The 27,646-nt window shown below is 53.6% G+C and overlaps 1 protein-coding gene across 4 annotated transcripts; it reads left to right on the forward strand.

The window, feature by feature from the left end:
- The first annotated feature begins 2,615 nt into the window (after positions 1–2,615).
- SLC45A3 (solute carrier family 45 member 3) lies at positions 2,616–22,019 on the forward strand. 4 transcript variants are annotated; one of them, XM_072948351.1, is made up of 6 exons: positions 2,629–2,726; positions 4,278–4,414; positions 15,237–15,632; positions 16,402–17,190; positions 17,890–18,155; positions 20,243–22,019. In XM_072948351.1, the coding sequence occupies exons 3-6, from the start codon at positions 15,461–15,463 to the stop codon at positions 20,678–20,680; spliced, it is 1,665 nt and encodes a 554-aa protein (XP_072804452.1). In that variant the 5' UTR covers positions 2,629–2,726; positions 4,278–4,414; positions 15,237–15,460; the 3' UTR covers positions 20,681–22,019. The 4 variants fall into 4 exon arrangements, with proteins under 4 accessions (XP_031545759.2, XP_072804452.1, XP_072804453.1 ...); XM_031689899.2 differs by lacking the exon at positions 4,278–4,414 and having other exon boundaries at positions 2,616–2,726; XM_072948352.1 differs by lacking the exons at positions 2,629–2,726; positions 4,278–4,414 and adding an exon at positions 10,394–10,908.
- The last annotated feature ends 5,627 nt before the right edge of the window (positions 22,020–27,646 follow it).

A 27,646-nucleotide genomic window follows, 5' to 3' on the forward strand; every position in this document is an offset into this window, starting at 1 on the left:
CTTCAAGGTTCATAGTCAGGATTTGGACCTGTTGGTCACATTTATGCTTACAGAGACCATTCATCCGTCATCCTGAGGCAGGCAGGGGAAGAAGCAAAGAAACTTCAAAGGGAATCATAGCCTTTGGGAGATGGCAAGAGAGATGGAAACATCAAGGGAACTCCAGGTTCTTCATGGCTTTTCAGCATTCTTCTAGGCTAACCAGCCCAGCTGGATTTTTGCATCTTTGTAGAAAGAGAACAGTGCTTGCTCTGAGCCCAAGGATAATGGGAAGGGGCTGTGGGTGGGGGTGGAGCAGAAGCTGCTAATGCATTTTTGCCAGCATCTTTGGTTTCTCCAATATCCAGCCAGACTATTAGCAGCTCCCCAAGGATGGCCTTGCTCCTCACGTCATCCCCCATTTCCTATAAATGGGAAGTAGCTAGGGAGTAGGGGGTGTGTGTGTGTGTGTTTATGATGGGGGCGGGAGAAGGGAGGAAGGTGATTTTCCTACAGCTGATTTAGTGGGGAACTGAAGCCCAGAGGAGCTGTTGTCCAGAACGACCCAGCGTCTTCATGGGGAGTAGTATGGGTGCTAGGACTTTCATTAAGGCTTGGAAGTCACTGGCAAGGATAGATGAGGGATTGCTGCCTCTGTCTTGCTTCTGGGGCTTAGAGACTGTGTGTGTGTGTGTGTGTGTGTGTGTGTGTGTGTGTCTGTGTGCATGCGTGTTTGTGTGTGTGTGTTGTAGTAGTAGTAATAGTAGTTCTAATTGGACTGAGGGATTGCCTCAGTTTCTTTATCTGAAAATGGTACCCATCTCCTGAGTTGTTGTAAAGATTGAATGAATGAATTAATGCATGGAATGCATTTAGAACAGTGCCTAGCGCAATCAGGAAAAGTTAGCTATTATTACAGGAGGCTACCCCAGCAGAAAAAGGGGAGGGAACATTTCTCACAACACAGGGCCTTACATCACCCTGTGTTGTGCCGGGCCTGGAGAGCACATTTGACAGCTTGGTAAAGAAGTGGCTGGCACCTGCCTTGGGGAGGGGTGACCCGGCACTTATTCAGGTGGCCGGACCACTGGGTGGGGCCCAGGATCTTATACCGTGCTGCCTGCTCAGTCTCCCAAGCCCTCCTCCTTCCTCATGCCACAAGGCATGAGGCCTGTTGGGCCCTGGCAATGCCTCCGCTGGGAAGAGGGGGCTCCTGCTTCTCTGAGGTGGGACAACTCCCTCCTGCTCCCTGTGCTCCTTCACTAAGTCTGGAAAATACCACCAACCACTCTCCTGGCTCAGTAATTTTCCAGCTGACCTGGAATTCCCCCTGACTTCTGCCCTCTTTTCTGGGTCAGAGGGGACACCAGCTCATGGATCCAGGACTCCATTGGAGTCTCTCTGCTAGCCACAAAACGAGTGTGCCAAAGGCTTCCACTGGGGCGCTGGAGGGTCACCTGCTGGGGGAGGGGGTGAGTGCTCCCAGGGAGGCAATGCTGAGACCATTTTCCAGTTAAACTTCCTCAGTGGCCCAGAAGGTAGATTCTTGGTTTTTCTCCCTCTGTTCCCTCCTGAACGCACTGCACTCTGTCTTCCCCATGGCCACCAGGGCTCTGCTGTTCTTCTCTCCTTTCTCGAGTTCCCTTTCTTCTCTGCCTCCAGTTGGAGGTGCCCTTAGAAATCATCTCGCCAACTCCTTCTTCCTACAGGGGCCCAGAATATGGAAAGGACTTGCTCCACATCACACCTGGTTGGTGGCCAGGCCAGCACGGGAGTCCAGTGCCCCAGTGCCCCAGTGCCCCAATGCCTGGTCCTCGGCTACAGCCAATTAGGTCCTCCCCTTCAAACCATCCTCCTGCGACTTTGTAGTATTCAAGTCAATGATCCACATAAACTGGAGTTCTCTCCACCCTAATAAAACTCATGGAAGAAGAGAGTCCAAACTGGGCCGCACCCTCAAAGCCGTGGTCCTAGGCCTCCAGTTCTCTTCCACCTGTATTGTTCCACTCTTCTCAAAGGCATGCTGGAAACAGGTATTTTTTGGGAACTTGCTCAACAGCTGACAGAGGGAAAATTTTACTGTTAACGTATCATATCACCCCCCCCCCTTCCCCATACACACCCTTAGCGAGGAAGAAAACATTGAAATTTGGCTTTTAACTTCAGGAAGAGGGATTGAGTTAGCTATCAGGAAGCTCTTTCTGCCTCAGAGAAAAGCAAACAGTAGAAGAGTAACTGGGGAGAATGTGACATCTCCTTTCAAGGGCTGGCGCTGAGTGGGTGGGGTGCAGCTCTACCCGGGGGCAGGGGAACGGCCAGAATAGCACGTGCGGGTAATGGTCGCAGACCGGCTCCGGGGAGGGGAGGCGCCCCGCGGAGCCGGGCAGCTTTCACCTAACTGTTTCGGTGGCGAGGGCGAGGGGGCGGTGCACTGCCCTAGGTAATGACAGGGCAGTCTGGGAGCCACGCGGGGGCTGCCCGTCGCGGTCGCGGCTACAAAGACAGCTCCGAGACCTCCGGCTTTCCCTCCCTTGGGTACCAGCCCCACCCCTCCATACCCCCTCCCAACACCCCCGACCTCCGTCCCGCCTCGCCCCGCCCCCGCCTGGCCGCCCCAGCGCGCATGCTCTCTCCCCCCGCGGAGTAACCTGGAGATTTAAAAGCCGCCGGCTGGCGCGCGTGGGGGGAGGCGAGGGGGACCAGCTCGCACGCGCCGGCCCCGGGTGACAGCCGCACGCCTCGGCCAGGTAGGGGCGCGCCCGCTCTTCTCCGCGAGGACAGGGTCCGGGCGCGGGAAGGGGAGGGGCGCTGCGCCGCCAGGCTCCGCGGTGTCGCGTGTTTTGCGCCCCGCAGGAGGGGGCCCCGCCGTGGCCGTCCCGGGCCCGCGCGTCCGGCCCCACGAGTCCCCGGGGAGGTGGCGGGGCTGCGGGTGCCCGGGCGGGCTGCGGGGCGCCGGGCGCCCGCTCGGGTCCTCGCGGAGCCGCGCTTTCTTCCGCAGAGGCGGGCGGGACTGGAAGCGTCGGGTTCCCCGCGTCTCCGGCCGGGAGGCGGGGTGGGCGGGGTGCGGCCCCTCCCTGGAGCCCCGGGCCGGGCGGACGGCGGGCGCACCGGTCGCTCGCTCCTGTTGCCGCCTCCCGCGTGAAGAGTTTTCTTTGGAAAGTTGCGTTTATTTTCTTCCCTTGTCTCGGCTTCACCGGAAAGGGGCAGGATGAGTCACCGCGGCGCGCACAGTCCGGGACTTGGGGGAGCCGGGAAAGGGGCCGGCGGCCGCGACCCCGAGGGGTCCTCGGGCGCGGGCCCACTTGCTTGGGAAAGAGTGAGGTGTTATTAAGGAGAGAAAGTTGGCTGAGCCCTTTCGGATGTTAGTCTTGGGACTAAGCTCTGGGCAGAGTTAGGCAGGAGTGTGTGCCCCGTCCTCAACCTCCGTTATCCCTCAGGGGAGGAGGAAAAAGGCAACCGTTCTCCTCGCCTCCCGGGCTCAGGTAGGGATGGCAGAATCTTGAGATCAGGGAACAGGTGTGATGAGGTGGTACCAGGGCATCGGCTACAGGTTCGCTGGGCTCTGGGCTTGGGCACTGCAGGTGTGCTGGAGAAGGCACCAGGGACGTGCAGGGTTCCTCCTGAGTGAGGGTCAGCCCTTCCCATAGTCTCCGTTTCCCCCAGGCGCTGCCGCCCAGGGAGCTACTCTTACCCTTGATCCCTGTGAATCAGCTTCCATTTTCCAAGAGTGACTGACACTCTTGACCCGCTCAGCTTCCTCCTCCCCCTCCCTGGGGTCATACCTCCCTGCTTTTTGCTTTTCCCAAGGGGCCAGAGTTGAGGGTAGGGAGTGGTTTGGCATGGTGGGTACCTGGTTAGGACTTGCCCTTCAGCTGTTACACAAACCCGATTTCAGTGGAGCTGGGACTAAGAATAGCCCAGTTGCTGTCCTGCTGCCCTGGAGTCTGCAGCTGGGCACAGCCCGTGGCCCAGGGCCCAGAGTGACCCTTGCTGGGCTCCTGGAAGCACTGATCAGGGGTGCAGAGTGAGGCCCTGCGGGTTTCTGGATGCCTTTCCTGATGCACTTAGTACTTCAGAGTAGGGCAGCCTTGGTGTGGACTCACCTGCCCAAGACCTGGGGAGCAGGCAGGCATAGGGGAGAGGGGAGGGCAGGGCCAGGAAGTGTAGGCTGATGGGAAGCCTGAGAAAACCAATAGAGCAACTTCTCCTAGGGTTTGGTTGCAACGTTATTTGAGGTCACAAGTCCTTCTGTTGGATGGGCCCCATCCTCTCATTCCTCCCTTATCTCCTCCCCTTAGGCTTGCCTGGAGCCTGGACTGTTATTCTAAAAGTGCTCAGAAAAATGGAGCTTGAGTCAGCAGGATGAGACTGAAGATAAAAATACAATTGTGGATGCATGTACAGATGTGGACATTCAGGCCCCACCTTAGTGGAGGTGTGTGTGTGTGAGGGGGTAGTTTTTCTATGTACTCATGGAGTGTGTGGTGAACTCCCTGGCCCCTCCTGACTGCTGCCGTATCCCGGAGGAGGAGGAAAAGGAGCTGGACAGTGATCCTTGGTGGCCCACTGAGGTCCTTCCAGGCCAGGGTGGGGGAAGGATGGTGTGGAGTCCCCTCTCTCAGTCTGGGTAGGGCTCTGGAGACAAAAGGCAGAGAGGCAGGATGCTCTGAGGACTCTGAAAGTGAAATTAAGCACTATCATCTGGACCATTAGAGCCTGATAATACAACATTAAGGATAACAACCCAGACTGTCGGAAAATCCTGGCTGCTCCACTAGCTGTGGGATGATCTCTTTTGAGTCTCAGTATCCCTGGCTGCAAATTGGGGATGATAATAGTAATGATACTGCCTACTCTGTAGCTTTGTTATTTATTAAATAATAAATGTAATGAGTATAAATATGTATTTATATATATGTATTTAAAAACCCCATAGCTTTATTAAATCATGCGTATAGAGCACTGGATTGTGTGACTGATAGGGAGCAAGTGCTCAGTAAATGTTAGACAGTATTATCTACATCCACTACATCTACACCTGTCACCCGGTGGGCAGCATCACCCAGCCTGGGCCTCTGTTCTTGGGTTCTACTATAGACCTTGTTTTTCTGGGGCCAAGGTCTCCCGGACTTTGGGGAGTCAGTATGAGTTAAGAAATTGTCTCTAACACTCAGTTGCCTGGGTTTGAATCCCATTTCCTCTTGCACAGGTTACTTCACCTCCCTGTGCTTCAGCTTCCTCCTCTGTACAATGAGGGTAACAGTACCTACCTCACATCATTATGAGGATTAAACGAGCTGATGTAGGTAAAGCTCTGAGCCCAGCAGCTGCAAGGGAAAGGAGCTTGCTAAATGCCAGCTGCTGCTATTTGGTAACAATGGAGGCAATCATTGTGGTTACACTTAGGAACCAAAGTTTCAAAGTTTCTTAGCAAGAGAGTTACACTGTATACAACTATATGTAAATTGTGAATGACACATTTACAGTTGAACTCATGGTCCCATGGAGAGAACACACCAGGACTTGACACCCCGGTCTCTCCCCTGTCAATACGCTATGTGACTTGTTTTTTAATCAGTCTATAAACCCCCTGCCCTACCTCCCTCCTCAGGTTGGAAGAGAGTGCCATGAGGTGATGGAGGTGAATATATATCCTGAAAGGTTAAGCACCTTCTCTGCAGAAAGGTTATTTGTTATGATTTTTAGAGAAACTGTATGAGAGGAGGGGAGTGTTCTGAAGTTTGGGTTCTGCACTGTCCTCCCTCCCCAACCTTTGGGATCCTTTGCAGTGCTTTCTGGTGTCCAGAAGAAAACCCAGCCTGACTTTCTCTGAACAGTCAGTGGCCCTGTTTGCTGGAATAGCGAGGGTGGGGACTGGACCAGTTGGTACCAGGCCCAGTGTCTTGAACACTGATGCCACTTGACTCCCAGCAGTAGAGCTGGAGTGTGGAGCTTTGTCCAGTGTATTAAGTGTCCCTGCCTGGGGGCAGGGGGTAGTGACAGAGCCGTCACAGGATGGTCCTGATGTCTGGCCAGAACTTCCTGTTTAATCCCTTTTTTTCTGCTACACGGTCTGTGTTTCCTCCTCCATGGGAAGAAGTCCACAGTTTTGCCACTGACCCCGAAGGACTTGTGGGGCTTCTTGCTTCTGATGCTGGAGACGGGCCTACCCCACCTGTTGGCCTTGGTTTCTGTGTCTGTAAAGTGGAGGTGATGATATTCAAGTTGCAAGGTCACAGTGAGGATTAAACGAGATCGCCGTATCTCACAAGGAGCCTGCGTGGACCAGGTGCTCAGTACATGTTTGTTCCTTTCCCCTTTGTTAATTCTGGGGATCACTCTCTGGGAAGCTGGGATGAGCCAGCAAGAAGGGGCTTGGAGAGCAGCCTCTGGTCCCATAGTCCACAGTCCCTTAGTCACTAGATTCAGGTCAGACTGAATGCCTAGCCAGACAGGATGCCCTTAGGGGCAGCCACCCCGAGACAGCCCTCCTTCCCCCGTGTTCCTTGTCAGGCCCCCGCCTCTCTAATCTCAAGTGTACTTTGAGCTGGCAGATATTGTCCAAGCTAGGAGTGCCCCGCCCATCCCTAGGGACGTGGCAACCTAGCTTTCCACTCCTGGTTCCTGTCACTAGAAAGAGCTGAGCTCCTGAATACCTTGAGTGTGCTCCTGCCTGAATCCTGGGCACGCCGGTCCACAGGCAGGAATCCTGGACCAGCCTCCCCTGCAAGGCCCTCGGCTGGGGACCTCCCTTCGCAGGGCCTGTGCAGGGCCTGGGCTCCCTGTTTCCTAGGAGCCGAAGGGCTAGTGCGGTGGAGGGCAGGGAAGGCCCCCAAGCCAGAGACCAGGAGGACCGCGAGTGACAGCCAACCCTGAGGGGTATCCAGTGTGTGTAGTCACGGTTTGGAAGGAAGAGATCCTTGACAGCTGTGGTCCGGGCAGCCCTGGAGGAGGTGGGGGACTTGAGCCGCACAGGGTTCCCATGAAAGGGGGAAGAGGTCCAGGGGACGTAACTGGAGGACAGTGACTACTTTGAAAGCAAAAGCAGGTCCAGTGCTGATGAATATCCCCATCTTGGGCCTGTGTCCCATGATTTGGGGCCTGGTGTCCTCTCCACCACAGCTGACTGGGCGAGGCTAAGCGGAGAGGTGAGTGAAGGTGGAGAGCGCATGCTCCAGCCGCTGTGTTTTGCAGACATCTAGCCTTTTGCGCACAGTTCCTGCCTGCTCATCTGTCACGGCACAGCCTCCTCTAGGAGGCCTGGAAGCACCTAGCATGTCCCCTCTAGGGACTTGTCTCACTCAGCACCTGCACCCCCTCAGTGCGCTCTGACTGCATCTGTCCCTTCTGCTGAGGGAGGCTGCAGTCCCATGTTTCCGAGTCCCCAGCCCCTTCACAGTGGGTTTGCATGTAACCAAGCTCAGTCATGGTGGCCGGGTGGGTGAGCGAGCTTTCGTCTCTTTGACGTTTCTCTGGGGGAGGTGAGGTTGCACATGCTGAGGCACACTCTCTCCAAGGGTGGGCAAACTACGGCTTTTTACCACCACCACCACCACCACCACCAAAACCCAACTTCTGTGGAGCCCACTTACACCCTGCTCACCACCAAGGGGCTGTTTTGGAGACTACATCCCTAGGACTGAGTCCAGCTCAGAGCCCTCTGATAAATGGGACTGGTCACAGACCCTAGGATAGCAGGGCTGAAAGGGCCTCAGAAGGACGTCAACTTTGGGATCCGAGAGGTGGGACATGGCAGAGCTGGGTCCAGCACCCTGGTCTGACTCCCAGCCCAGAGCTCTGCTCATCTGTAGGTCTGCCCAGACCCTCCATTCCTTGGCCTCTTCCCTGTATCCCGCATCTTTTAAGGGAGGCCAGGCTGCAGGGAGGGGACAGGGATGTGCATGGATAGGGAGAGCTGCCTGGTCTGGCTGACTGGCAAAGTTCAAAATCACTAGAATGGAGGCTGTTCAGGTTTCAGTTTGCAGGGGCTGTAGGAAGAGAAGGGAGCCAGGCGAGGGAACTTCCCAGTGGTCTGGAGACTAGGCCAAGCTCCCCATTCTCCTCCGGAGTTCCTCAACCCCCACCCTGGACCAAGGGATTTCTTGGTACCACTACCCCCACCTTGCAGGGAAGTGTTTATTGTGGCCCAAGCAGAGAAGCTAGTTATTAATTTCTGCCAGGAACAGAGTCCAGTTGCAGGAGGAAGTGGGGAAGAGGGCAGTTCTGCCCCCAGATGTCTAGGTTACTCGGTTCAGTTTCAGGTGACCGCTGACCCTTGGCACTCTGTTGTACTTGAGCAGTGTGTAGGCAGGTAAAGGATGGGGTACGTGCAGCTGAGGAGCCCTGCTCCACCTGGCTCTCCTTGTCTTTCATTGGTGGAGGGCTATGACCCACCCCCCTCCAATGCATTCAGTGGGCAGCTGTCCATGGTGAGCACCCTACCTGGGGCTGGGGCGCAGGCGTGAGATCACTTAGCTGTACGGTTGGAAAGAACCTTAGACAGCATCTGGCGGAGCTCTCATTTTACAGGTGCGGAAACTGAGTCTCAGAGAGGTGAAATGCCTTATTCCAGGCCACACAGCCACAAAAGTTACTGAGACTGGTCTCGAGTGTCCTGGCTTCTAGTTCAGAGCACTTTCCAGAATTTTTGAATGGTTTGAGTTTTCCATTCTCCTTTTTATCTTTGCAACCTTGGGTGTGTTAATGAGTTCCTCTGCAGCTCCATTGTCTCCCTTGTGAAAACAGGCCCAGTGTTGATCCTCGTGAGATAGGAATATTAAATACTGACTTTGCAGTATTGTACAAATGGTGTGAATTAGAGATAGAAGGTGTGTCAGGTACCTAGCACGTGTAAGCCCCTCCTGGACAGTTAGCAGCTGGCGGCCCCTCTGATGATTTTCCCTGTGGATGGGAACCACCCTGTCTTATAACTGGAGGTGTTTATCCCACCCTCCATCTCCCTCCGCGGCCTCCACCCCAGGCAGGGCTGCTGCAGTGACCTTTCCTCACCTGTTGGGGCCAGCACCTGGGGAGGCGCTTACATTCTTGGCATTCCTCCTGGCCCGTGAGGGCTGAAAGAGGCGCTGGTCCTTGTGGGAGGCAAGCGGGTGAGGGGACTGGAAGCTGGGAAGAGAGACACGGTTGGTCCCTCTCTGCCCTCTGCTACTCCTGTTGGGAATGAGAAATCCCCTCCCAGTTTCTCCACTGAGGAAGCCCAGACAACTGAAGAAGTGGCTGCCAGGAACTTCCACATACTTCCTCTCAAACACTACACGACCATGAAGTTGGTGGTATTGATCTAAGTGTTCTCGCCGGTCAGATGGGTGTACTCACTGTACCCACCTCGCCAGGCTGTTGGGAGATTAAAAGGCTTGGAAGAGCACCTAGTGTGCAGTAACGCTCAGTGTTAGCTGCTGTCATTAACTGCACACGAGGAAACTGAGGCTTAGGGAGGCCAATTAACAAAATCACGTCCTTACAGTAAATGGTGGTGTGGGCATGTGGGCATGCAGACCCAGGCCGGGCTGACCGCCAGACCTAGGTCGTCCTGTAGAATTGCTGGGTTTGGGGATGTCTGGGCTCAGAGGCCTGTGGCCCCTGGGGTAGAAGAGAGCTCCTGGCTGAAGAATACCGACTGTCTTGGTTTGGAGGGCACTTGGTCAAGGTGACCCCATGTGACCTGGTGTTGCAGACATTCACAGAAAGGGAGTCTGGTTAGGAGGCCCAGGTGCCTGGAGTCGGACGTGTGTCTGTGTTGACCATCACCATGGGATTGCCAGGTGACCCCGGGAGACTGTCCAAGGTGAGGGTCAGGCCAGCCCCAGAACCCCTGTCACTGGATTGGAAAGGGGAGGGGGGATCAGAGCGGGCTGCGGGGACTGCCCGCTGTCCTTTCCCCTCCCCTTCCCCCAACCTTCTCCGGCATTTGTTTCCTTTCAGAAGCCGGGCTGGGGCTCTCAGACAGGGCAACAAAAGCAACTTTCCTCCAAGCCACTGCCACCTGTTGGGTTTTCACACATTGGGGGTGAGTGGGGGGAGGGAGCCGTTGCCCTTTTCCCAGTGTCTGTGGTGTGCCCCCTCTGCCCCCCCAGGGCCTGGGATTCTCTCTGCTGCCTGAAGTGACAGGGCTCAGGAGCTGGAGGGGGTGGGGGGCCCGCAGCAGCTGGAAGGGGAATTGAGTGGGAAGGGGCCGCGCTGGCAGCCGGGAGGGAGTTTGATGGATTACTCTGCAGGCCGAGAGGTTTCTCCCTAATCCCCCTTTGTGTCCCGGCCTGCAGCCCCCTCACTCTCTCTGACAAGCTGCTAAGCAGAAGGCTTCCAGTCCGAGTGAAGAAAAGGCAGCGCAGCAGGGCGGACTCCAAATCCCTGGCCTCCAGGTCCTGGGGAGGCAGGAGCTAGGGATCAAGTCTGGGTGGGGGTGGGACCTTCCTCTCCACTGCGCCCCGCCCCCCCATTCTTCTGTCTCAGGGTTCCCTCGAGGTGGCGAGGTGGGGAGGTTGCATTCTGAGTGGGGTTCTCAGGTGTCTGTGGGAGTGCTGGGAGAGCCCGGGCCTCAGCTATTTGTGCAAATCACTGTTGCCTTTAGTGGGGTGGGGGTAGGGGGAGCAAATCCTTGCTTCTTTGGAAGATCCCATTGGAGCCCAGAGAATCAAAGACTGAATGTGGGTGGGAAGGCATTGAAGCCGGGCATAGACTAAATCCTGCCCCTCCACCCCGCCCCAGATGCGCAGGTGGGAATTCCCACAGCACAGCATCCCTGACAAGGGGTCTGTAACGATGGCCAGCTCATTGCTTCATGAGGATGTCCATTTTCCCGTCTCCTGTCTGGCCAGTGTGGGCTGTTTCTAGGGTGTCCCAAGACTCCCTGTGCAGCTGCCCGGAGGGCAGAGCTCACTTTGGGAGTGCAGAGATACTGCTGGGCTTTGTGAGGTAAGGCCAAGGGCACTGGTCCCCTGGGACTGGGGCAGGGGGCTGGGTGAGTGCACCAGGAGGTTGTAGTAAACCCCCGGACTTCTTCCCTGCCTCCAGCCTAGAGGATCTGGAAGAGCTCAACTTGGGATGAGATGCTGGGGCCCCATCCGTTGTGGAGGAACAGGGATCCCTCCTCTCTCGCAGTCTTGCAGGTCGCTGCCCACCTGCAGTCCTGGCGGGACAGTCTAGCGGTCAGTGTTAGGGAGATTGGCCTGGAGTGACCCCACCCCTTTCTACAGCGACCTCCTGGCTAGCCTACCCCATCCCCAGTTTCCTTCCCTTCGAGGAGGGGCTTCCCAGTGGCCCCAGAGGGTTGGGGAGCGAATGAGAAAGAGCACAGTCTTCGTGAGTGGGGAGGGAGGACGCAGGGTTAGGCTCTTGGGGTCAGGGTGGGGGCTGCGGCCGTTTGATGTGCCTGGGCGGGTGTGGGGACGCTGCCTGCATAAAGAGGCCATAGATTGCTGCCTGACACTGGCCTGCGGCGGCAGCGGCGGGGCTGCCCCCAGCCTGGCTCCCTCTGGCCTCTGTCCGTCAGCGAGGGGATCTGCTCCCCCAGCTCCACCTCAGCCGTGAGGGGTGGCAGGAGCCCCTTTGAAAGCCCTCAAAGGCCTCTTTATTCATCCTTCTGACCCTCCCTTCCCGGAGGAGCTACCACGAGCTGCCATTCCTCCTGCCTCCTCCACTCTTTGAATTTTGGAAAAAGTTCAGGCCAAGTTTGTTCCTGTTGCTCAGTTTCATTTCTCTGCACTCCCTGCCCGGGGCCCAACCTGCGGTGGGGCAAGGGGGCAGTGATGGGGCCGGCATTCCAGCCTAGGAGGCTCTGTCCCATCCATTCACCACCTTTGAGCCCTCAGGAGTTGCCCCTCTGGGGACTTCCTTGGTGTGATAGGAAGAGGCACTTAGGTCTTTCCCATCTCTTATGCCTCCCCGCCGCCCCCACTCTGCTCTCAGCCATTTATTCTCTAGATCAGCATTTCCCAGGCCCCTTCTCACGGTGGGGTGGGTGCCAAAGAGTTGCAGTGGAGCCTACAGCCTGCTCTGGGGGTGCCACGTGTTACACCTAGAGTCTCCCATATCAGTATCTGGAGTTGGGCGATGAAGTGCAGGTTCACAGAATGTGCCCAGGGCCCTTAGCCTCTCTGGGCTTGAGTTCTGCTCCCCCAGGGATGAGGAAAGATGGCCTGGGGCAGAGCTCCCTAAAGGTTCCCAGAAGTCTTGGGTTTCCTCCAGCTTTCTTGCTGTCCCGTCATCAAGGGGCCCAGAGAAGATGGGAGGTATTTGGAACTTGAGAGGGACTTGTCCCCCTGGAGGCTTTCTGTTCCTGTCCACAAGGTCAGGCCAGACTCCCCCTTTCTGTACCTCCACTTCCCTCCTCTTCCTGCCCCCTCCCCACCAGGTGAGCACTTGGAGGCTGGCTCTCCTGGTTGATCTTCTGTTTGCCAGACTGAGTGCTCCAGGAGCAGTGGGGCAGGAGGATTTGAGTCAGAAGCATCTCTGAGGCTGCAGGGTGTGGGGGGAGGGATTGGATCTTGTCTCCCTGTCTGTTTCCCTGAGGAGGCAGAGGAGCTCCTGAAACAGGGGGACCCAACAGGGTCTGTCACTTTCAGGCTTTGGCAAGAAGTGCCCCTGGGGCTGCGTCGCGTGGGAGCCGGGAAGGTGGTGACGAACCACTTCCTGTTCTCCTGCCTCTCTGAGCCCAGGCCCTGGCCAGGCCTGGGCTTCTGTTCGCGTCCCAGGGAAGAAGGCCCTTCAGGGACTGCTGGGGACTCTGGTTAGTGCTGTGGGAGTCCTCTGGCGTTTCCTCCACCTGAGGACCCAGGAGTGTGGTGAAGGGGCGACTTGAGGGGCACTTGGGAAGGTGTAAGGAGAAGACGGGGGGCTTTGGAAGGGAGAGTACTCTTAAGGGCTTGGAATTTTCAGGCAACTCTGGGCTGAGAGGAGTAAAATCTGGAGGTGGCAGGAGTGCCCTGGACCCCAGGGCACAGTAGACGTCAAAAGAGGGAGGACGGGCCCAGCAACCTAAGAGCAGAGGGGTGCAGACCTGGGCTGGAGCCTGCCGCTTCCTACCCAACTCCTTTCTAGGAGTTCCTCACCTGGCCCCGCCCCTGGTTACCAGGTAAAGCGCTCCTGTGACTCGGGGAGAGGCACTGGGGAGGGGGAGGCAGCAAAGGGCGCTCTCTGCGCTGGAGGAGGGTTTTTTTTTTTTGTCTTTGTCCATTGTGGGCTGAGGAAGGTCCTGCTCAGTCCTGGGAGTGAGGAGCTGGATTAAGGGAAGGAGGAAGACAGGTGGGGTGATTAGTGGTTGCTGGGGAGCTGCAGTTTATTTTAAACAATGGGGAGCAACCAGGGCTTGGGAATGGGTGCAGGTTGTGGGTGAGGCTGAGTCTGACAAAGTCTCTGTTTGCTCAGGGAGGACCTGGTCTCTTAAAAGCCCAGAGCAGGTGAGTGTCCAGGGCCTTCCCAGACTGAGGGTGGGATGGGCTGGAAGCCCTTTGACCCAGAGCCCTTCTCTCCAGGTTACATGGCACCACCCCTTGGTCCTGCATTCCGTTGCTTTCATTCTGGGGGTGCCTGGCGGTGCAGTGCCTGGGGAGAACTCGACTTGAGCTGAACCCACAACCATGCAGCTAAGGCTGATGTCTGGTCCCCTAACCTACTTTGGGACCATGTGGGCCACTGCCTTACACTCCTGCCCATAGGAGTCCATGCCTATTCCCAGAGTGGGTGGTGTCTGAGTCTGAGCAGAACTTTGAGGAGGATGCCACTGCTGTGGCCCAGCCTTGTCTGAAGTCCTTCCTTCCTGGGCTCCGAGCTGCAGAGCCCTGGAAGGTGGTTATGGGATGGACACGTCTTACCCGGGATCGATGGTGCCTGATTTCTTTGTGGCACAGCTCCGAGAGCACCTGCAACACACTGGGTGACACATAAGGCCCTGTGGGGCTTAGTGATATTTGAAACGATTAAAGAAGTTGAAGCACAGAATTATGAGACATTGAGATTGGAGGAGGGCGCGAATGAGGGCTGAGGGTGCTCCAGGAAGGCCCTCGGGTTGGGGGTGGAGACTGGGGCCAAGGCCTTCACCCTATGAACCTTGCACCAGAGTCGTGCTCTTCAGTAGCGTTTATGGGAATGGCTTGGTGAGGTTAAGGTAGGTGCTCCAGCCTCCAGCCACAAGTGGAACGGATGACAAGTTAAAGGGCTCTTTTGTCTTTTCTCACCAAGGCCCGTCCTCTGTACCTCCTCTTCGTGGTGGACTTGATTTTCCCTCTTTTGAGGTCACTTGTAAACAGAACAGACTGCAGTGGGTGCTACTGTCAGGAAGCAAGACCTGGAGGCCGAGTGTCCGGGGCTGGGGCATGCCGGGTGGGTGCTCCCCCAGGGGGATCTGTGTGCACAGGAGGCAGGCCTAGCAGAAAGGGCTGAGGGGGCTTCTCTGGTGAGAAGGGAGCCTTTGGGGAAGCAGAGAAAGGCTGCCCGGGAAGTGGTGGGGCATCCTGCTGGCTCAGGGTCACTGGCGTCATCGGAGTGGCTGCCAGGTGGTGTGGTTTTGTGTGAGGCAGGGACCTGAGAACGGCCTCACTGTCCCCTGACAGTTGGGCAGCGCATGTGGGAATGCTTTTTCCCCATGGATGTTGAGTGTGGGGAGAAACTCAAGGGAGAGGTTTTCAGGTCTGTGTTCTTCCAGGGGAGTGCTCTTTAAATGGTTGCAGTGATAGGTTAAGACCCAACCCAACAAACCACAATCTCTCCTCCCTTCCTCCTCATCCTCCTCCTTGGGGTGGGAGTCACGGTGCAGTGTGGCTCGGGGCCAGACAGCACAGAGTAGGAAGTGTGACTCTTAACAAAGGGGAATTGAACAGCCCAGCTTTAGGAAGTGGAGCGAGAAAAGCAAACAAACCAGCAAACAAACCAGCGGAGGGTCTCCAGGCGCACCTTGATAGCAGGGCCTGGGGAGCTGGGAATTCAGTTGGTTTGATCCCCCCCCCCCCCCCCCCGCATACTAGCAGGCAAGGGCAATTGTAAAGATACTCCAAAGCAGAGAATTACTGGCATCTAGTTGGCTCTGGAGTGTACTGAGGTTTAAACGTCATATTTACCTGATTAATTATGTCAACCTTAGGCTAATACTAACATGCATTTCCTGATGGAGCAGTAGCGGGTGGCACCCAGGTGGAAGGGCCAAACCAGCCTGGGAGTGAACAAGATTCAGAATTCACCACAAATCCTGGAGACGCGGTTCCCAGGACTTACTACTCGTGTGTGTTTGATTGTCCCTGCTCTTTTAGGATCCGAGCGATATGTCCCCACCGAGGCACCCCCCGGCAGCAGGCGGTTAGCATGGCTGAGAAGCTAGACCCGCATGAAGGGCTGGCGGACATGGGCTCCTGGAGGCTGAGTCCCAGCCAGTCAGAGGCAGCAAGGAGGAGAGGCCTGGGCGCCTGGAACAAGGCTGAGACAGAGCGGTTCTGGAGTGCGTGAACAGGCCGGAGCCCTGCCCGCCTGGCCCACCATGGTCCAGCGGCTGTGGGTGAGCCGCCTGCTGCGGCATCGGAAAGCCCAGCTCCTGCTGGTCAACCTGCTGACCTTCGGCCTGGAGGTGTGCCTGGCTGCAGGCATCACCTATGTGCCACCCCTGCTATTGGAAGTAGGGGTAGAGGAGAAGTTCATGACCATGGTGCTGGGTGAGTCACCACATCCTCCTTCCCTCCTGCTCCAGATAGGTGCTGCCTGGGAGGTAGGGCAGTAGGGCCTCAGCCCAAAGAACTGCCTAGAGGAAGAGATGGTTACCTGCTGTCCCTGAGCCTGATGGGTTGGTGTAGTGGGGAGAGGCGTGGCCCTGGGCTAAGGAGGGTCGAAGAGGAAGAGTATAGGGACCTTCCTTGGTTATCTCTGTGTCCCTGGTGCCCATAGGAGACTGGAGAAACTGCCCTTCGTAATTTATACCTATGGTCTCATTTAATCCCTGCAGCAACCCTTTGAGGTTACCCATTTCACAGAGAAGATAATGGAGGCTAGTAAGAGGCTAGGTGACTAGCCAGGCTACACAGCTAGCTTAGCTGCTGATTAGTAGGGTTGGGTCTCCCCACCAGGGCTCTTTCTTACAGGGGCTGGGCTCCTGACTGCAGACGAATTTTGCAAAAGCCACAGAAGGCAAATGGTCACCATCGCGTGACTCCCAGGCAGGGGGCTCTCTGTCAGGACTACGGGGTCTAGAGTCAGACTGCCTGTTGAAACCCTGCCTCTCGCCCTTCCTAGCTCTGTGCCTATGCACAGGTATCACTTATCAGCTGTTCCCTGCCTCAGCTTCCCCATCTTAAAATGCGGTGTTAGTGGTCTTAGTTGTGAGGAGTAACTGGGGTCCTGTGAGGTACTCAGCACGGCCATCATTTCCGTCCTTCTCGGGGAGGTTGGGCCTCAGCCTCTGGCTCATACTCTTTGCCCTTCTTGCAGGCATCGGTCCAGTGCTGGGCCTGGTCTCAGTCCCACTCCTGGGCTCAGCCAGTGACCACTGGCGTGGGCGCTATGGCCGCCGGAGACCCTTCATCTGGGCCCTGTCCCTGGGCGTCCTGCTGAGCCTCTTCCTCATCCCGAGGGCCGGCTGGCTGGCGGGGCTGCTGTGCCCAGACACCAGGCCCCTGGAGCTGGCACTGCTGATCCTGGGCGTGGGGCTGCTGGATTTCTGCGGCCAGGTGTGCTTCACTCCGCTGGAGGCCCTGCTCTCTGACCTCTTCCGGGACCCAGACCACTGTCGCCAGGCCTTCTCTGTCTACGCCTTCATGATCAGCCTTGGGGGCTGCCTGGGCTACCTCCTGCCTGCCATCGACTGGGACACCAGTGCCCTGGCCCCCTACCTGGGCACCCAGGAGGAGTGCCTCTTCGGCCTGCTCACTCTCATCTTCCTCACTTGTGTGGTGGCCACGCTGTTTGTGGCCGAGGAGGCGGCGCTGGGCCCGGCCGAGCCAGCGGAGGAAGGGCTGCTGGCCCCCTCCGCGCCGCCCCACTGCTGCCCGTGCCGCGCCCGCCTGGCTCTCCGGAACCTGGGCGCCCTCTTTCCCCGGCTGCACCGGCTGTGCTGCCGCATGCCCCGTGCCCTGCGCCGACTCTTCGTGGCCGAGCTGTGCAGTTGGATGGCGCTCATGACCTTCACGCTGTTTTACACAGACTTCGTGGGTGAGGGGCTGTACCAGGGTGTGCCCAGGGCTGAGCCAGGCACCGAGGCCCGGAAACACTACGATGAAGGTGAGGTCTTGGCAGCCTGGGGGCTGGTGTAGGAGCCGGTCTCTGTGGATGTCCAGGTGCAGGGCGATGCCTGCAGCCTATGCCTAGGCTGGTAGCTGCGCATCTGGACCCGATTTCCCCCTCAGGAAAATGGGCCAGTGAGCAGGCTGCGTGCACAGCCACTTGAGGAGCCCCGCAGCTTTGCTGAAGTCTCAGTAGAGCCTCGGACTGCTCGGACAGTCGTTGCCCCAACTGGACAGAAGAAGAAGCTGAGCTTATTTCAGATCCAAAGGGTGGGCCTCAGGTCTGCCTGGCCCCAACCTTAGTTCCCTCTGCTCCCCTGCTGACTTTCCAAGTCGCCTTGCCAGCCCCTTCCAGCTCAGGTGTTCTGGAACTCCATCTGGCAAAACTGACTCCCGTGTTTCCTCTCACCCTTTTAGCAAGCTGAGCGCAGTCAAACCTTAGAACATCTTCCTGTGACTTTAGCCAGTGGGTTTGGCCCCATTCCCTGAGGTCAGGGTTAGAACCTAGACTCCTGTTACTGTGTTGCTTTGGGTAGGCTGGGAGGACGCTGGGGGGGCAGGTCTGGTCTGCAGCAGATCTTGGGCAGCAAGCGCCTATGGTTCCTGATTCTGAGCACTGCCCCCCCAGATTGTACTGGGCCCTTTCCCCCGACACCTTGTCTGACCGCCTCTTTCCCCCCCACCCCTCCCTCTCCAGGGGTCCGGATGGGCAGCCTGGGGCTGTTCCTGCAGTGTGCCATCTCCCTGCTCTTCTCTCTGGTCATGGACCGGCTGGTGCAGCGATTTGGCACCCGAGCAGTCTATCTGGCCAGCGTGGTGGCTTTCCCTGTGGCTGCCGGTGCCACGTGCCTGTCCCGCAGTGTGGCCGTGGTGACCGCCTCGGCTGCCCTCACAGGGTTCACCTTCTCTGCCCTGCAGATCCTGCCCTACACGCTGGCCTCCCTCTACCACCGCGAGAAGCAGGTACTCGCACTGGCCGCTGAGTGGAGCCGGGGTGGAGGGGAGGCTGATGAGCCCAGAACCAGAGTTTGGCAAGAGAAGCTAGAGAAGGCAGCCTTTGATAGGAAAGGAAGCCCGCTGGAGCCCGAGGGCCAAAGACTTGGGCTGAGGAAGGAGGGGGTAGATTAGATTCTGGGAATGACTTCCTGGTGTCAGAACTATAAAGCACTTGAGTGGATGATTGCAGGAAATGCGAAATCCTTCTCTGGGAACCCTGACAATCAAGGCTAGCAGCCGCCCTCAGTCTGGGCTGAGTTGCTGTATGCAGAGGTCAGGGGCTGGGTCAGGTGACCTCTGGGGTACCTCAGTTTAGCAGATGATGAATGGGAGTGGTCTGGTGTTGGCCCCGCCTCTCTTTATTCGGGTAGTGACCCAAGCCTTGCTTTGGTCTCTGAGATGAGGAAGGCTCTTTTCTGCTCCTCTCTTTAGGTTTTTCTTCCTCTTCTGTCTAATTCTCTCTTTTCTTGCCTCACTCCTTTGCCTCATCCCCTTCCCCCGCCCCCACGGCGGATCTCTGAGCCCGATGCACCTGGCACCGTTCACCTGGGCACTGTGTAAGTTGGGGGGCCTCCTTCCTGCTCAGCCCCACACTGTGCAGCCCCTCCAGGGTTCCCCTTCTGTGAGAAGCCTCCTGACCCAGGCTGTGTGATCACCTGTGTTGCCTCCACTGGCCTCACTGAGCTCCAGCCCTGGCTGCAGAGCTCTGCCCAGAGGGCAAGAAATTGGGATGTTCCGAGGAAAGGGAGATGCAGCCTGCCTTCACAGAGCTCCCAGACAGGGAAGATGCATTCTGCCCCTTAGAGGACATGAGTAGTGGGGTGGCGGAGAAACACCACGCCGGGAGGCTGGTTAACTGAATAGGTAGCTGTGAGGGTCTTGGGGTGGGGGGCTTAGGTTGGGGGAACTGGTCCCTGAGACCCTAGTCGGTGCACTGATAACCTTCATCAGCCTCCACTCTTGTGCCCTGGCTGGAGGCTCAGGGGCTGGTGCCCGGACGCCAGGCGTGGGCACGTGCCAGGGAGCGTGCTGGGGCTGGTCTTCCCCTCGGACTGAGGAGCATGTCTGTCCCCAGGGGCCTCTCCAGGCTCCAGCCACATGGGTCTTGTGTGGGGTGGCAGGCTTCAAGCAGCTGCTAAGGGCATGCTTGGCCCTCTACCCCGTCTGCCCCTGCTTTGTCCACTTCTGGCTGCTCCTTGAGCCTTGGGCTTCCCTGGTGTCAGGTTTGAGCTCTGCCATGGCTCCCAGCGCTGATGCAGCCGACTCTGAGAGTCAGGCACTAGCCAGCCCGGGGACAGCATCAGCTAAGTCCTGGCCTTGTCCTTAGACAGGACGCTCTGGGGCAGTGGAGGCAGGGCAGAGGCAGGTCACGCTGATCCCAGGCAGACGGGGAGAAGGAGCGAGGAGGGCTTCAGCCTTAGCACAGCTGGGCCGTGCGAGTCAGGAAGAGCGATTCCTTCTGATCCTCACTTCCTTCAGGATGATTCAGAAGACCCTCCCTGCCCCAGGATGGGGCCACAGACCTCACAGTAGGGCAGCAGCTGCAGCCTGGGCCTAGGCCCTCCAGCAGGAGGGAGCGACTCTCCTTGAAGACTGACAGTGATTCCCCAGTTGCAGAAGTGGGGCAGGAAGGAGGTGGGTCAGGAGAGGCCACGTGGGGTTTGGAGCCCCCCTTGGGATTTTGTTCTTCTGTTCTTAAGTGTCTCTCTTCTCACCTGTCTTCCTTCTCCCTGTGTCTTTTCCTTTACCCTGGGGTTCTGTTCTCTTCCTAACCTGCAGTACTGAGTTTGTCTGTCACTTACCGATTCTAGGAGAGGCTAGAGGAGACCTAGACTTCTGGTTTCGGATTTGTCCCCTCCTGGCCCCCAGCCCCTTCTCCCACTCGCTAGATCCAGACCAAGCAGGTCTACTCAATTTTCTGACCTGCTGCCCATTTTCATTAAGGCCCGTTGCCTGATTTCTTCCAGCCCCTGGGATAAAGGCCAGGGTCTGTTCTCATAGCTGGGGGACCCCATGCCTGGGTACATACCTGTCCTTGTGTCCCTGCCTGCCAGGTTTTCCTGCCCAAATACCGTGGAGACGATGGAGGTGGTGCCAGTGAGGACAGCCTGATGACCAGCTTCCCGCCAGGCCCCAAGGCCGGATCTCCCTTCCCCATCGGACACATGGGTGCTGGAGGCAGCGGCCTGCTCCCCTCTCCACCTGCGCTCTGCGGGGCCTCTGCCTGCGACGTCCCCATGCGTGTGGTGGCGGGCGAGCCCCCCGAGGCCCGGGTTGTTCCTGGCCGGGGCATCTGCCTGGACCTTGCCATCCTGGACAGTGCCTTCCTGCTGTCCCAGGTAGCCCCCTCCCTGTTTATGGGCTCCATTGTTCAGCTCAGCCAGTCTGTCACCGCCTACATGGTGTCGGCTGCAGGCCTGGGTCTGGTTGCCATCTACTTTGTCACACAGGTAGTATTTGACAAGAGCGACTTGGCCAAATACTCAGTGTAGAGTACTTCCAACCCACTGAGGGAAAGCCTGCCTTACTGGGTCCCGTATTCCAGTCTGTTAGCCCCACGGGGCTGGGAGCTGACCGCCCGGTGCCTATTGCTGCCAAAGTGGTGTGGCTTTCTGCTGCCTCCCCATGGCAGTGCGGTGCATAGCTGCCCAGACAGGGGATGGGGCTTCTTCCTTCCCACCTCTCCCCAGGCTTCAGGGCTAGCAGGCTGGTGGCTCTCCATATGGCTTCAGTCTGGGCTTCTACAAGGAGAGAAGGGCAGAGAATTTAATTAACTCTGTGCACTGGAATGCAGGATTCTGCAGAGGGATTACCCAGGCTCAGGGTTAATAGCTAGTGTCCAGGTCAAGACATACCCGGAGAACAGATGTGGGGGCCTAAGTAAACTCAGCCACCTGGCCTCCCACCACCAGGGCCCCTTGTCCTGTAAGGTTCCCCAGTGTCGCTGTTACATGGGAGTTTCTAGTGTGAAACTCTTCTCCACAGGATTTGAAAGTACAGAATATATTTGGGGGCAGAGTCCTGAGGGGAGAAAGGAAGCTGCCTGGCCCCGCAGCACCGCCTTTGTGCTATTCCCTCACCCCTACATTTTATCAGGACTTGGCTTGTTGGCCCCTGTGTTGCCATCATAGGGACTCAGGCCTTTAAATATTTAACTTATTTATTTAAGTTGAAGAGGAATCAATTCCCAGCCCTGCTGGTATCTAGGAGTTGGGTCAGATAAGATCCCCAGCTATTGAGATGGCTGGTTATTGGGCTGAGCATTGCCAGAATCTCTCCTGGAATGATTGGTCTGGCCCCCAAACTGCCTAACCCTGAGCTTGGAAGCTCTGCTCACCCCAGCTGATATCCCAAATCCTGTTACCCAAGGCAGGGAGGGCTGGGGCAAGGTGGAGGGTGGGGGTTCCAGGTCTCAGCAGCCTCCCCCCACTCCCCTCCTCTCTTGGCCCAGCCTGGGCTCCCCCAACTCCCCTCTGCTCCCCCTAGGACTGGGCTGATGAAGGAGCTGCCCAATCCTCACCTTTCCCCATTCACTCCTCTCCTTGGAGCTGTTTTGGGACCAGAAGCACAGAGTGTGGCTCCCTGAGCCTTTATCGGTCTCAGCCCCCAGGGCATATCTGTGTTTGGGAAATCTAGCACAGAAACTCAGGAGCACCCCCTGCCTGGGCTAAGGAAATCTTATCTCTGGAGAGGGGGTTTAAGTGCCGTTTGCAATAATGTTATGTCTTATTTATTTAGCGGAGTAAATATTTTATACTGTATGTGAGCAATCAGAGTATAATGTTTATGGTGATAAAATTAAAGGCTTCTTATATGTTTAACTGGTCTGTGTATCTTTTCCGAGGAAGAAAGACCAGATCTCTCTAAAATCGTCCTCAACTTTCTTTATCATCCAGACCTTGTTTTGGCAGCTTCAGTTCCCAGTATCACCAGCAGGTGGAGCCATACACCAGCAGGCTTATGTCCTTTGGCCATTGGGTGTGGCTGTGCTACCTCAGGGTTCCGGAGGCCCTTTGGGAACTTGAGGGAGAGGGCCGGAAAGGTACGGAGTGCAGGGGAGAGGGGGCATTTTCCCCTTCAGACGGCTCACAGTGTGGCCACAGAGATGGAGCAAACACCTATTAATAGGAAGCACTTGGCACATATGGGCAAGGATTTTGACACCACTGTGCCTTGGTTCCCATGCTTTCCCATCTCCTTCACCCTTCCTGCCAGGCGCGGGTCAAGTTCAGCCTTCTCAGCTTCGCTGCCTCCCTCGCTCTTCCAGACTTGCCTGGCTTTCTTGTCCCTTAAATTCAAGTGGTCGGTAAACATGCTGTGCAAGGCTTTATTTTTTCACATGTTCTCTTTTTTATTTAACTTTGTATTTTGGAAGTTTTCAAACATACACAAGTATTAAGTCTGCTATAATGAGCCCAACTGCGACAGTTATTAACATTCTGCCATTTTATTTCATCTATTCTCTCCCCCTCACCCCACCCCCTTTTTTCTTCTGGGATATTTTTAAAGCATTTGGAAGATACAACCTCATTTCACCTGTAAATACTTCAGAGTGTACCTTTAGGAAATTGATCACAATACCACGTACATATTCAACAAATAGTAGTTCCTTATCGTCAGTTACCCAGCCCATGTACAATTTTCCCCAGTGGCCTTGAAAATGTCTGTTTACAATTAGTTTGTGCAAATCAAGATCCAAGTTAAGAAAAAAAACAATAGTAAGTTGCAGTTAGTGGCTAATGCCTCTTAGGTTTCTCTTAAACTCTTAATAGTTTCCCTCTCTTTTTTTTTTTTAATTCATTGGTGAAGCAGCAGTTATTTTTCCTACAAAATTGTCCAACTTAATATTTGGCAAACTGTGTCCTCAGTGATACTTAAGATGTTCGCCTCTCCCCCCAGCTTCCCCCTTAAGTGGTGGTAAGATCAGGAGGCTTGGTTAGATTCAGATTTGATTGTCCCATCATAGGGACCCAGGCCTTTAAATATTTAACTTAATACCTCCGTATACTCCTCTTACATAATTTTAAAGCAAATTTCAAACATCATATTCCATATCTAAAAACTTCAAAATGTATTTCAAAAAGATAAGCACTTTTTACAAAACCCCAGAGTCACATCACCATTATTAGACCAAGAAAAAAATTTCTTAATATAATCATATACCCAGTGTTCACATTTCCTTGTCTCATAAATTTTTAGGTACAGTTTCTGTTCAAATTGAAATCTAAATAAATTCCTTATGTTGCAGTTGGTTGATGTGTCTCTTAAACCCCTTGTCGTCCGCGGGTACCTCCTCAATTTCAAGTGTTTTTCCTTGCAGTTTATTTGTTCAGGAAACTAGGTGGCTTGTACTGCAGACCATCGCTCTGGGTTTTGCTGATTGTATCCCTGTGACGGTGTTTCACCCGTTTTTGCTGCCCCTGTATTTTCTGTAAATTGGTAACGGAAGTCAGAGGCCAGGTCAGATTTGTTGTTGTTTGCTTTTGCAAGAACACGTCATAGGTGTGTGCACCTCTGCAGAAGGGAGTATTACTGTCTGGCTGTCTTCCTTTTTTGATGTTAGCAGCCATTGGTAGCTTTACTTCGATCCAGTATTTCACAGGCAGTGGGAAACTACAATATTCTCTTATTTCTTTAAACAAATGCTGGCCTCCTTTCTCACATTCACGGGCTTTTGACATGGATTCCCTTGCATCCCCTGGTGATGACAGGTTTTTTTTTCCCTTAATATCATTATAGATTCATGGATTTAAACACATGTGGTGTGTTTCAGTCCTTTCCATTTGTTACCCAAGTTCAAGTTGTCCCCGTCTTTGGCCAGTGGGAGCCTCTTCAAGTTGATTTCTGAGTCCTTTTGACGAATTCCTAAATGGACTTTGAAAGCTTTGCTTTCCGGCCTGACTAGATGTCCCGGCTCATCGTGCGTATTTCCTGCCGCAGAACTGGAATGAGCTGTTTTCTCCAGGGGTCTCTGATTGCTTTTTGCGAGCAAAGGTATTTTCCCACAGAGACCATAATGTCGGCATTGGGAGTGCTTGTTCTTGGGTTGGTCATTGGTTTTAGGCCTTTTCAGTGCATAAAGTTAGGGGAAAATATTTTTAATGTAAATACATGGTGAGTTTATATGGTTACTTTCAATTCAAGTTCAGGGTTATAGGTTTTATACACACACACACACACACACACACACACATATACACACGTTTTACTTCTCTATCTAATTTCTACCACATTGAAACAGACCTGAAGGCCTGGCCCAAGGCTTTTAGTGTGTGTGTGTTTGTGTGTGTGTGTGTGTGTGTGTGTGTACATACGTTGCAAGAAGCAAAAAGAACTACCAGTCAGTGGGGAGGATATAGCTTAGTGGTAGAGCGCGTGCTTAGCATGCATGAAGTCCTGGGTTCAATCCCCAGTACCTCCATTATGAATAAATAAATAAATAAATAAATAAATAAATAAATAAATAAACCTAATTACTTCCCACCATCACCAAAAAAACCAAAAACCAAACCAAAACAAAACAACCCCACCAGTCCCCACCAGTTAGCTGTTAATCTCAGCCTGTCTGTGCCTCCAGCACATAGCTCTGGGCCCAGCGGGCATGTCCATCCCATCTCCCTTGGGCCTCAGCCCTCCCCGTCTCCTGTGCAGACTGTTTCGGAGCACACAAAATGGGACTAGGAATCAGCAGGGACCAGGAAGCTGGGGCTCAGAGGGGCTTTCCTTGCTTTTTTTAAGAACTGCAATATAGTGACGTACAATATTACGTTAGCTTCAAAGTACCACATTACAATTTGACATTTGCATACATTATGCAATGATCACCACAGTTAGTCTAGTAACCATCTGTCCCCACACAAAGTTCTTACATCATTGACATGCCTTATGCTGTATAGTCCATACCTATGATTTATTTTATAACTGGAGGTTTCACCTTCACCTCTTTTGTCCATCTCCCAGTCCCCTTTTCCTTCTTGTAACCACTCATTCATTCTCTGCATCCGTGAGTCTGGTTTTGTTTTGTTTGGTTTTATTTTGTTTTGTTTTGATTTTTAGATCCCACATATAAGTGAGATCATGCCGTATGTGTCTTTCTCTGTCTGATATTTCCCTTAGCATAATACCCTCCAGAGGCACCCATGATGTCACAAATAGCAAGATTTCTTTCTTTTTATGGATGAGTAATATTCTGGGGGGTGTGTGTACACATACATACGTATATACCACATCTTCTTTATCGCTATATCCACTCGTCTATTGGTGGACACTTAGGTTGCTTCCATATCTCGACTGCTATAAATGATGCTACGGTGAACACTGGAGTGCATATATCTTTGATTTCAAAAACACTAATTCAAGTATCTTTATCTTCACGCACTCAGAAGTGGGAATGCTAGATCATATAGCAGTTCTATTTTTAATTTTTGAGGAACCTACACACTGTTTTCCATAGTGGCTGCACCAACTTACATTCCCACCAACAGTGCACAAGGGTTTCCTTTTCTCCACATCCTTCCCAACACTTGTTATTTGTTGTCCTTTTGATAATAGCCATTCTGACAGGTGTGAGGTGATATCTCGTGATTTAATTTGCATTTCCCAGGTGATTAGTGATATTGAGCATCTTTTCATGTGTCTGTTGGCCATCTATGTGTCTTCTTTGGAAAAATGTCTATTCAGGTCCTCTGTCCACTTATTAATCAGGTTGTCTGTTTTTTTTTTTTTCATGTTGTTTGAGTTCCTTGTATATTTTGGATATTAACCCCTTATCAGATATATTGTTTGCAAATATCTCCTCCTGCTTAGCAGGTTGCCTTTTTGTTTTGTTGACACTTTCCTGTGCTGTCCCCAAGCTTTTTAGTTTGATGTAGTCTAATCCCATTTGTCTGTTTTTGCTTTTGTTTCCTTTACCTGAGGAGACATATCCAAAAGAATATTGTTAAGACCTGTATCAAAAAGTATACTGCCTGTTTCCTTCAAGGAGTTTTATGGTTTCAGGTCTTACATTTAAGTCTTTAATTTGTTTGAGTTTATTTTTATATACAGTGTGAGGAAGTCCAATTTAATTCTTTTGCATGTAACTGTCCAGTTTCTGCAAAACCATTTATTGAAGATGCTGTCTTTCCCCATTGTATATGCTGCCTCCTTTGTCATAGATTAATTGACTGTGTAAGTATGGGTTTACTTCTGAGCTGTCTATTCTGTTCCATTGATCTATTTGAGTGGTTTTTGTGGCAGTACCATACTGTTTTGATGACTGTAGCTTTGTAGTATAGTTTGAAACCACAGAGAATACCTCCAGCTTTGTTTTCCTTTCTCAAGATTGCTTTGGCTGTTTGGGATCTTTTGTGTTTCTATACAAATTATAGAATTATTTGTTCTAGTTCTGTGGAAAATGCTGTTGGCATTTTGATAGGGATGGATTGAGTCTGTAGATTGCCCTGGAGAGTATGGCCATTTTAACAGTATTAATTCTTCAATCCATGAGCACAATATATCTTTCCGTTTGTCTGTTGTCTTCAATTTCTTTCATTAACATCATAGTTTTCCAAGTACAAGTCTTTTACCTCTGTGGTTAGATTTATTCTTTTTGATGCAACTATAAATGGGATTATTTTCTTAATTTCCAGCACAAGTTTTCAATGTTTGGGGCCAGCTAAACCAGCTCATAGGGAAGTGGGGCCCTTTGTTGGTAGTCCATCAGGTTTTTTTTTTTTTCAATTGAAGAATAGTTGATTTACAATGCTGTATTAGTTTCAAGTGTATGGCAAAGTGATTCAACTATACATATACATATATATATATTCTTTTTCAGATTCTTTTCCATCATAGGTTATTATAAGATACTGAATATAGTTCCCTGTGCTATATAGTGGGACCTTGTTGTTTATCTGTTTTATATATAGTAGTGTGTATATGTTAATCCCAAACTCCTAATTTATCCCTCCCCTGCCATCCTTTTCCCCTTTGGTAACTATAGTTTATTTTCTATGTCTGTGAGTCTGTTTCTGTTTTGGAAGTAAGTTCATCTGCATGATTTTTTTTTTTTAGATTCCACATGTAGTGATATCGTATGATATTTGTCTTTCTCTGTCGAACTTACTTCACTTAATATGATGATCTCTAGCTCCGTCCATGTTGCTCCCTTGGGACAGGTGCTAACTTGCTAGAAAGTACAGAAGGGGAGGAAAGAAGCAGGAAGAAAGGGAACTCTGGGAAGGAGGAGGAAACTGCAAGTACCTCAGAGACATCACAACTAACACGGACTGAGTCCTCTCCATGTGGGGCCTCAGACAAGTGCAGTCTGGCCAGTGCCCTTAAGAACCAGTTAACTTAGGTGGAAAGGAATGGGCACATACGAATCAGATGCACAGAGATGTATCAGGCAGGATGTAAGTGGACAATGTAGAACATGAACCAAAGAGACTAACAGAATTTAGAAAAGGGAAAAATGAGAT

Source organism: Vicugna pacos, chromosome 23, assembly GCF_048564905.1.
Source record: "Vicugna pacos chromosome 23, VicPac4, whole genome shotgun sequence".
Lineage (NCBI taxonomy): Eukaryota > Metazoa > Chordata > Mammalia > Artiodactyla > Camelidae > Vicugna > Vicugna pacos.

What these genes read in the sequence shown, in the direction of transcription:
- SLC45A3 (XM_031689899.2), top strand. Translation starts at nt 15,461, where the DNA reads ATGGTCCAGCGGCTGTGGGTGAGCCGCCTGCTGCGGCATCGGAAAGCC. An exon ending in GTTCATGACCATGGTGCTGG is followed by an intron (nt 15,633 to 16,401) that starts GTGAGTCACCAC and finishes CCCTTCTTGCAG; the next exon opens with GCATCGGTCCAGTGCTGGGC. An exon ending in CCGGAAACACTACGATGAAG is followed by an intron (nt 17,191 to 17,889) that starts GTGAGGTCTTGG and finishes CTCCCTCTCCAG; the next exon opens with GGGTCCGGATGGGCAGCCTG.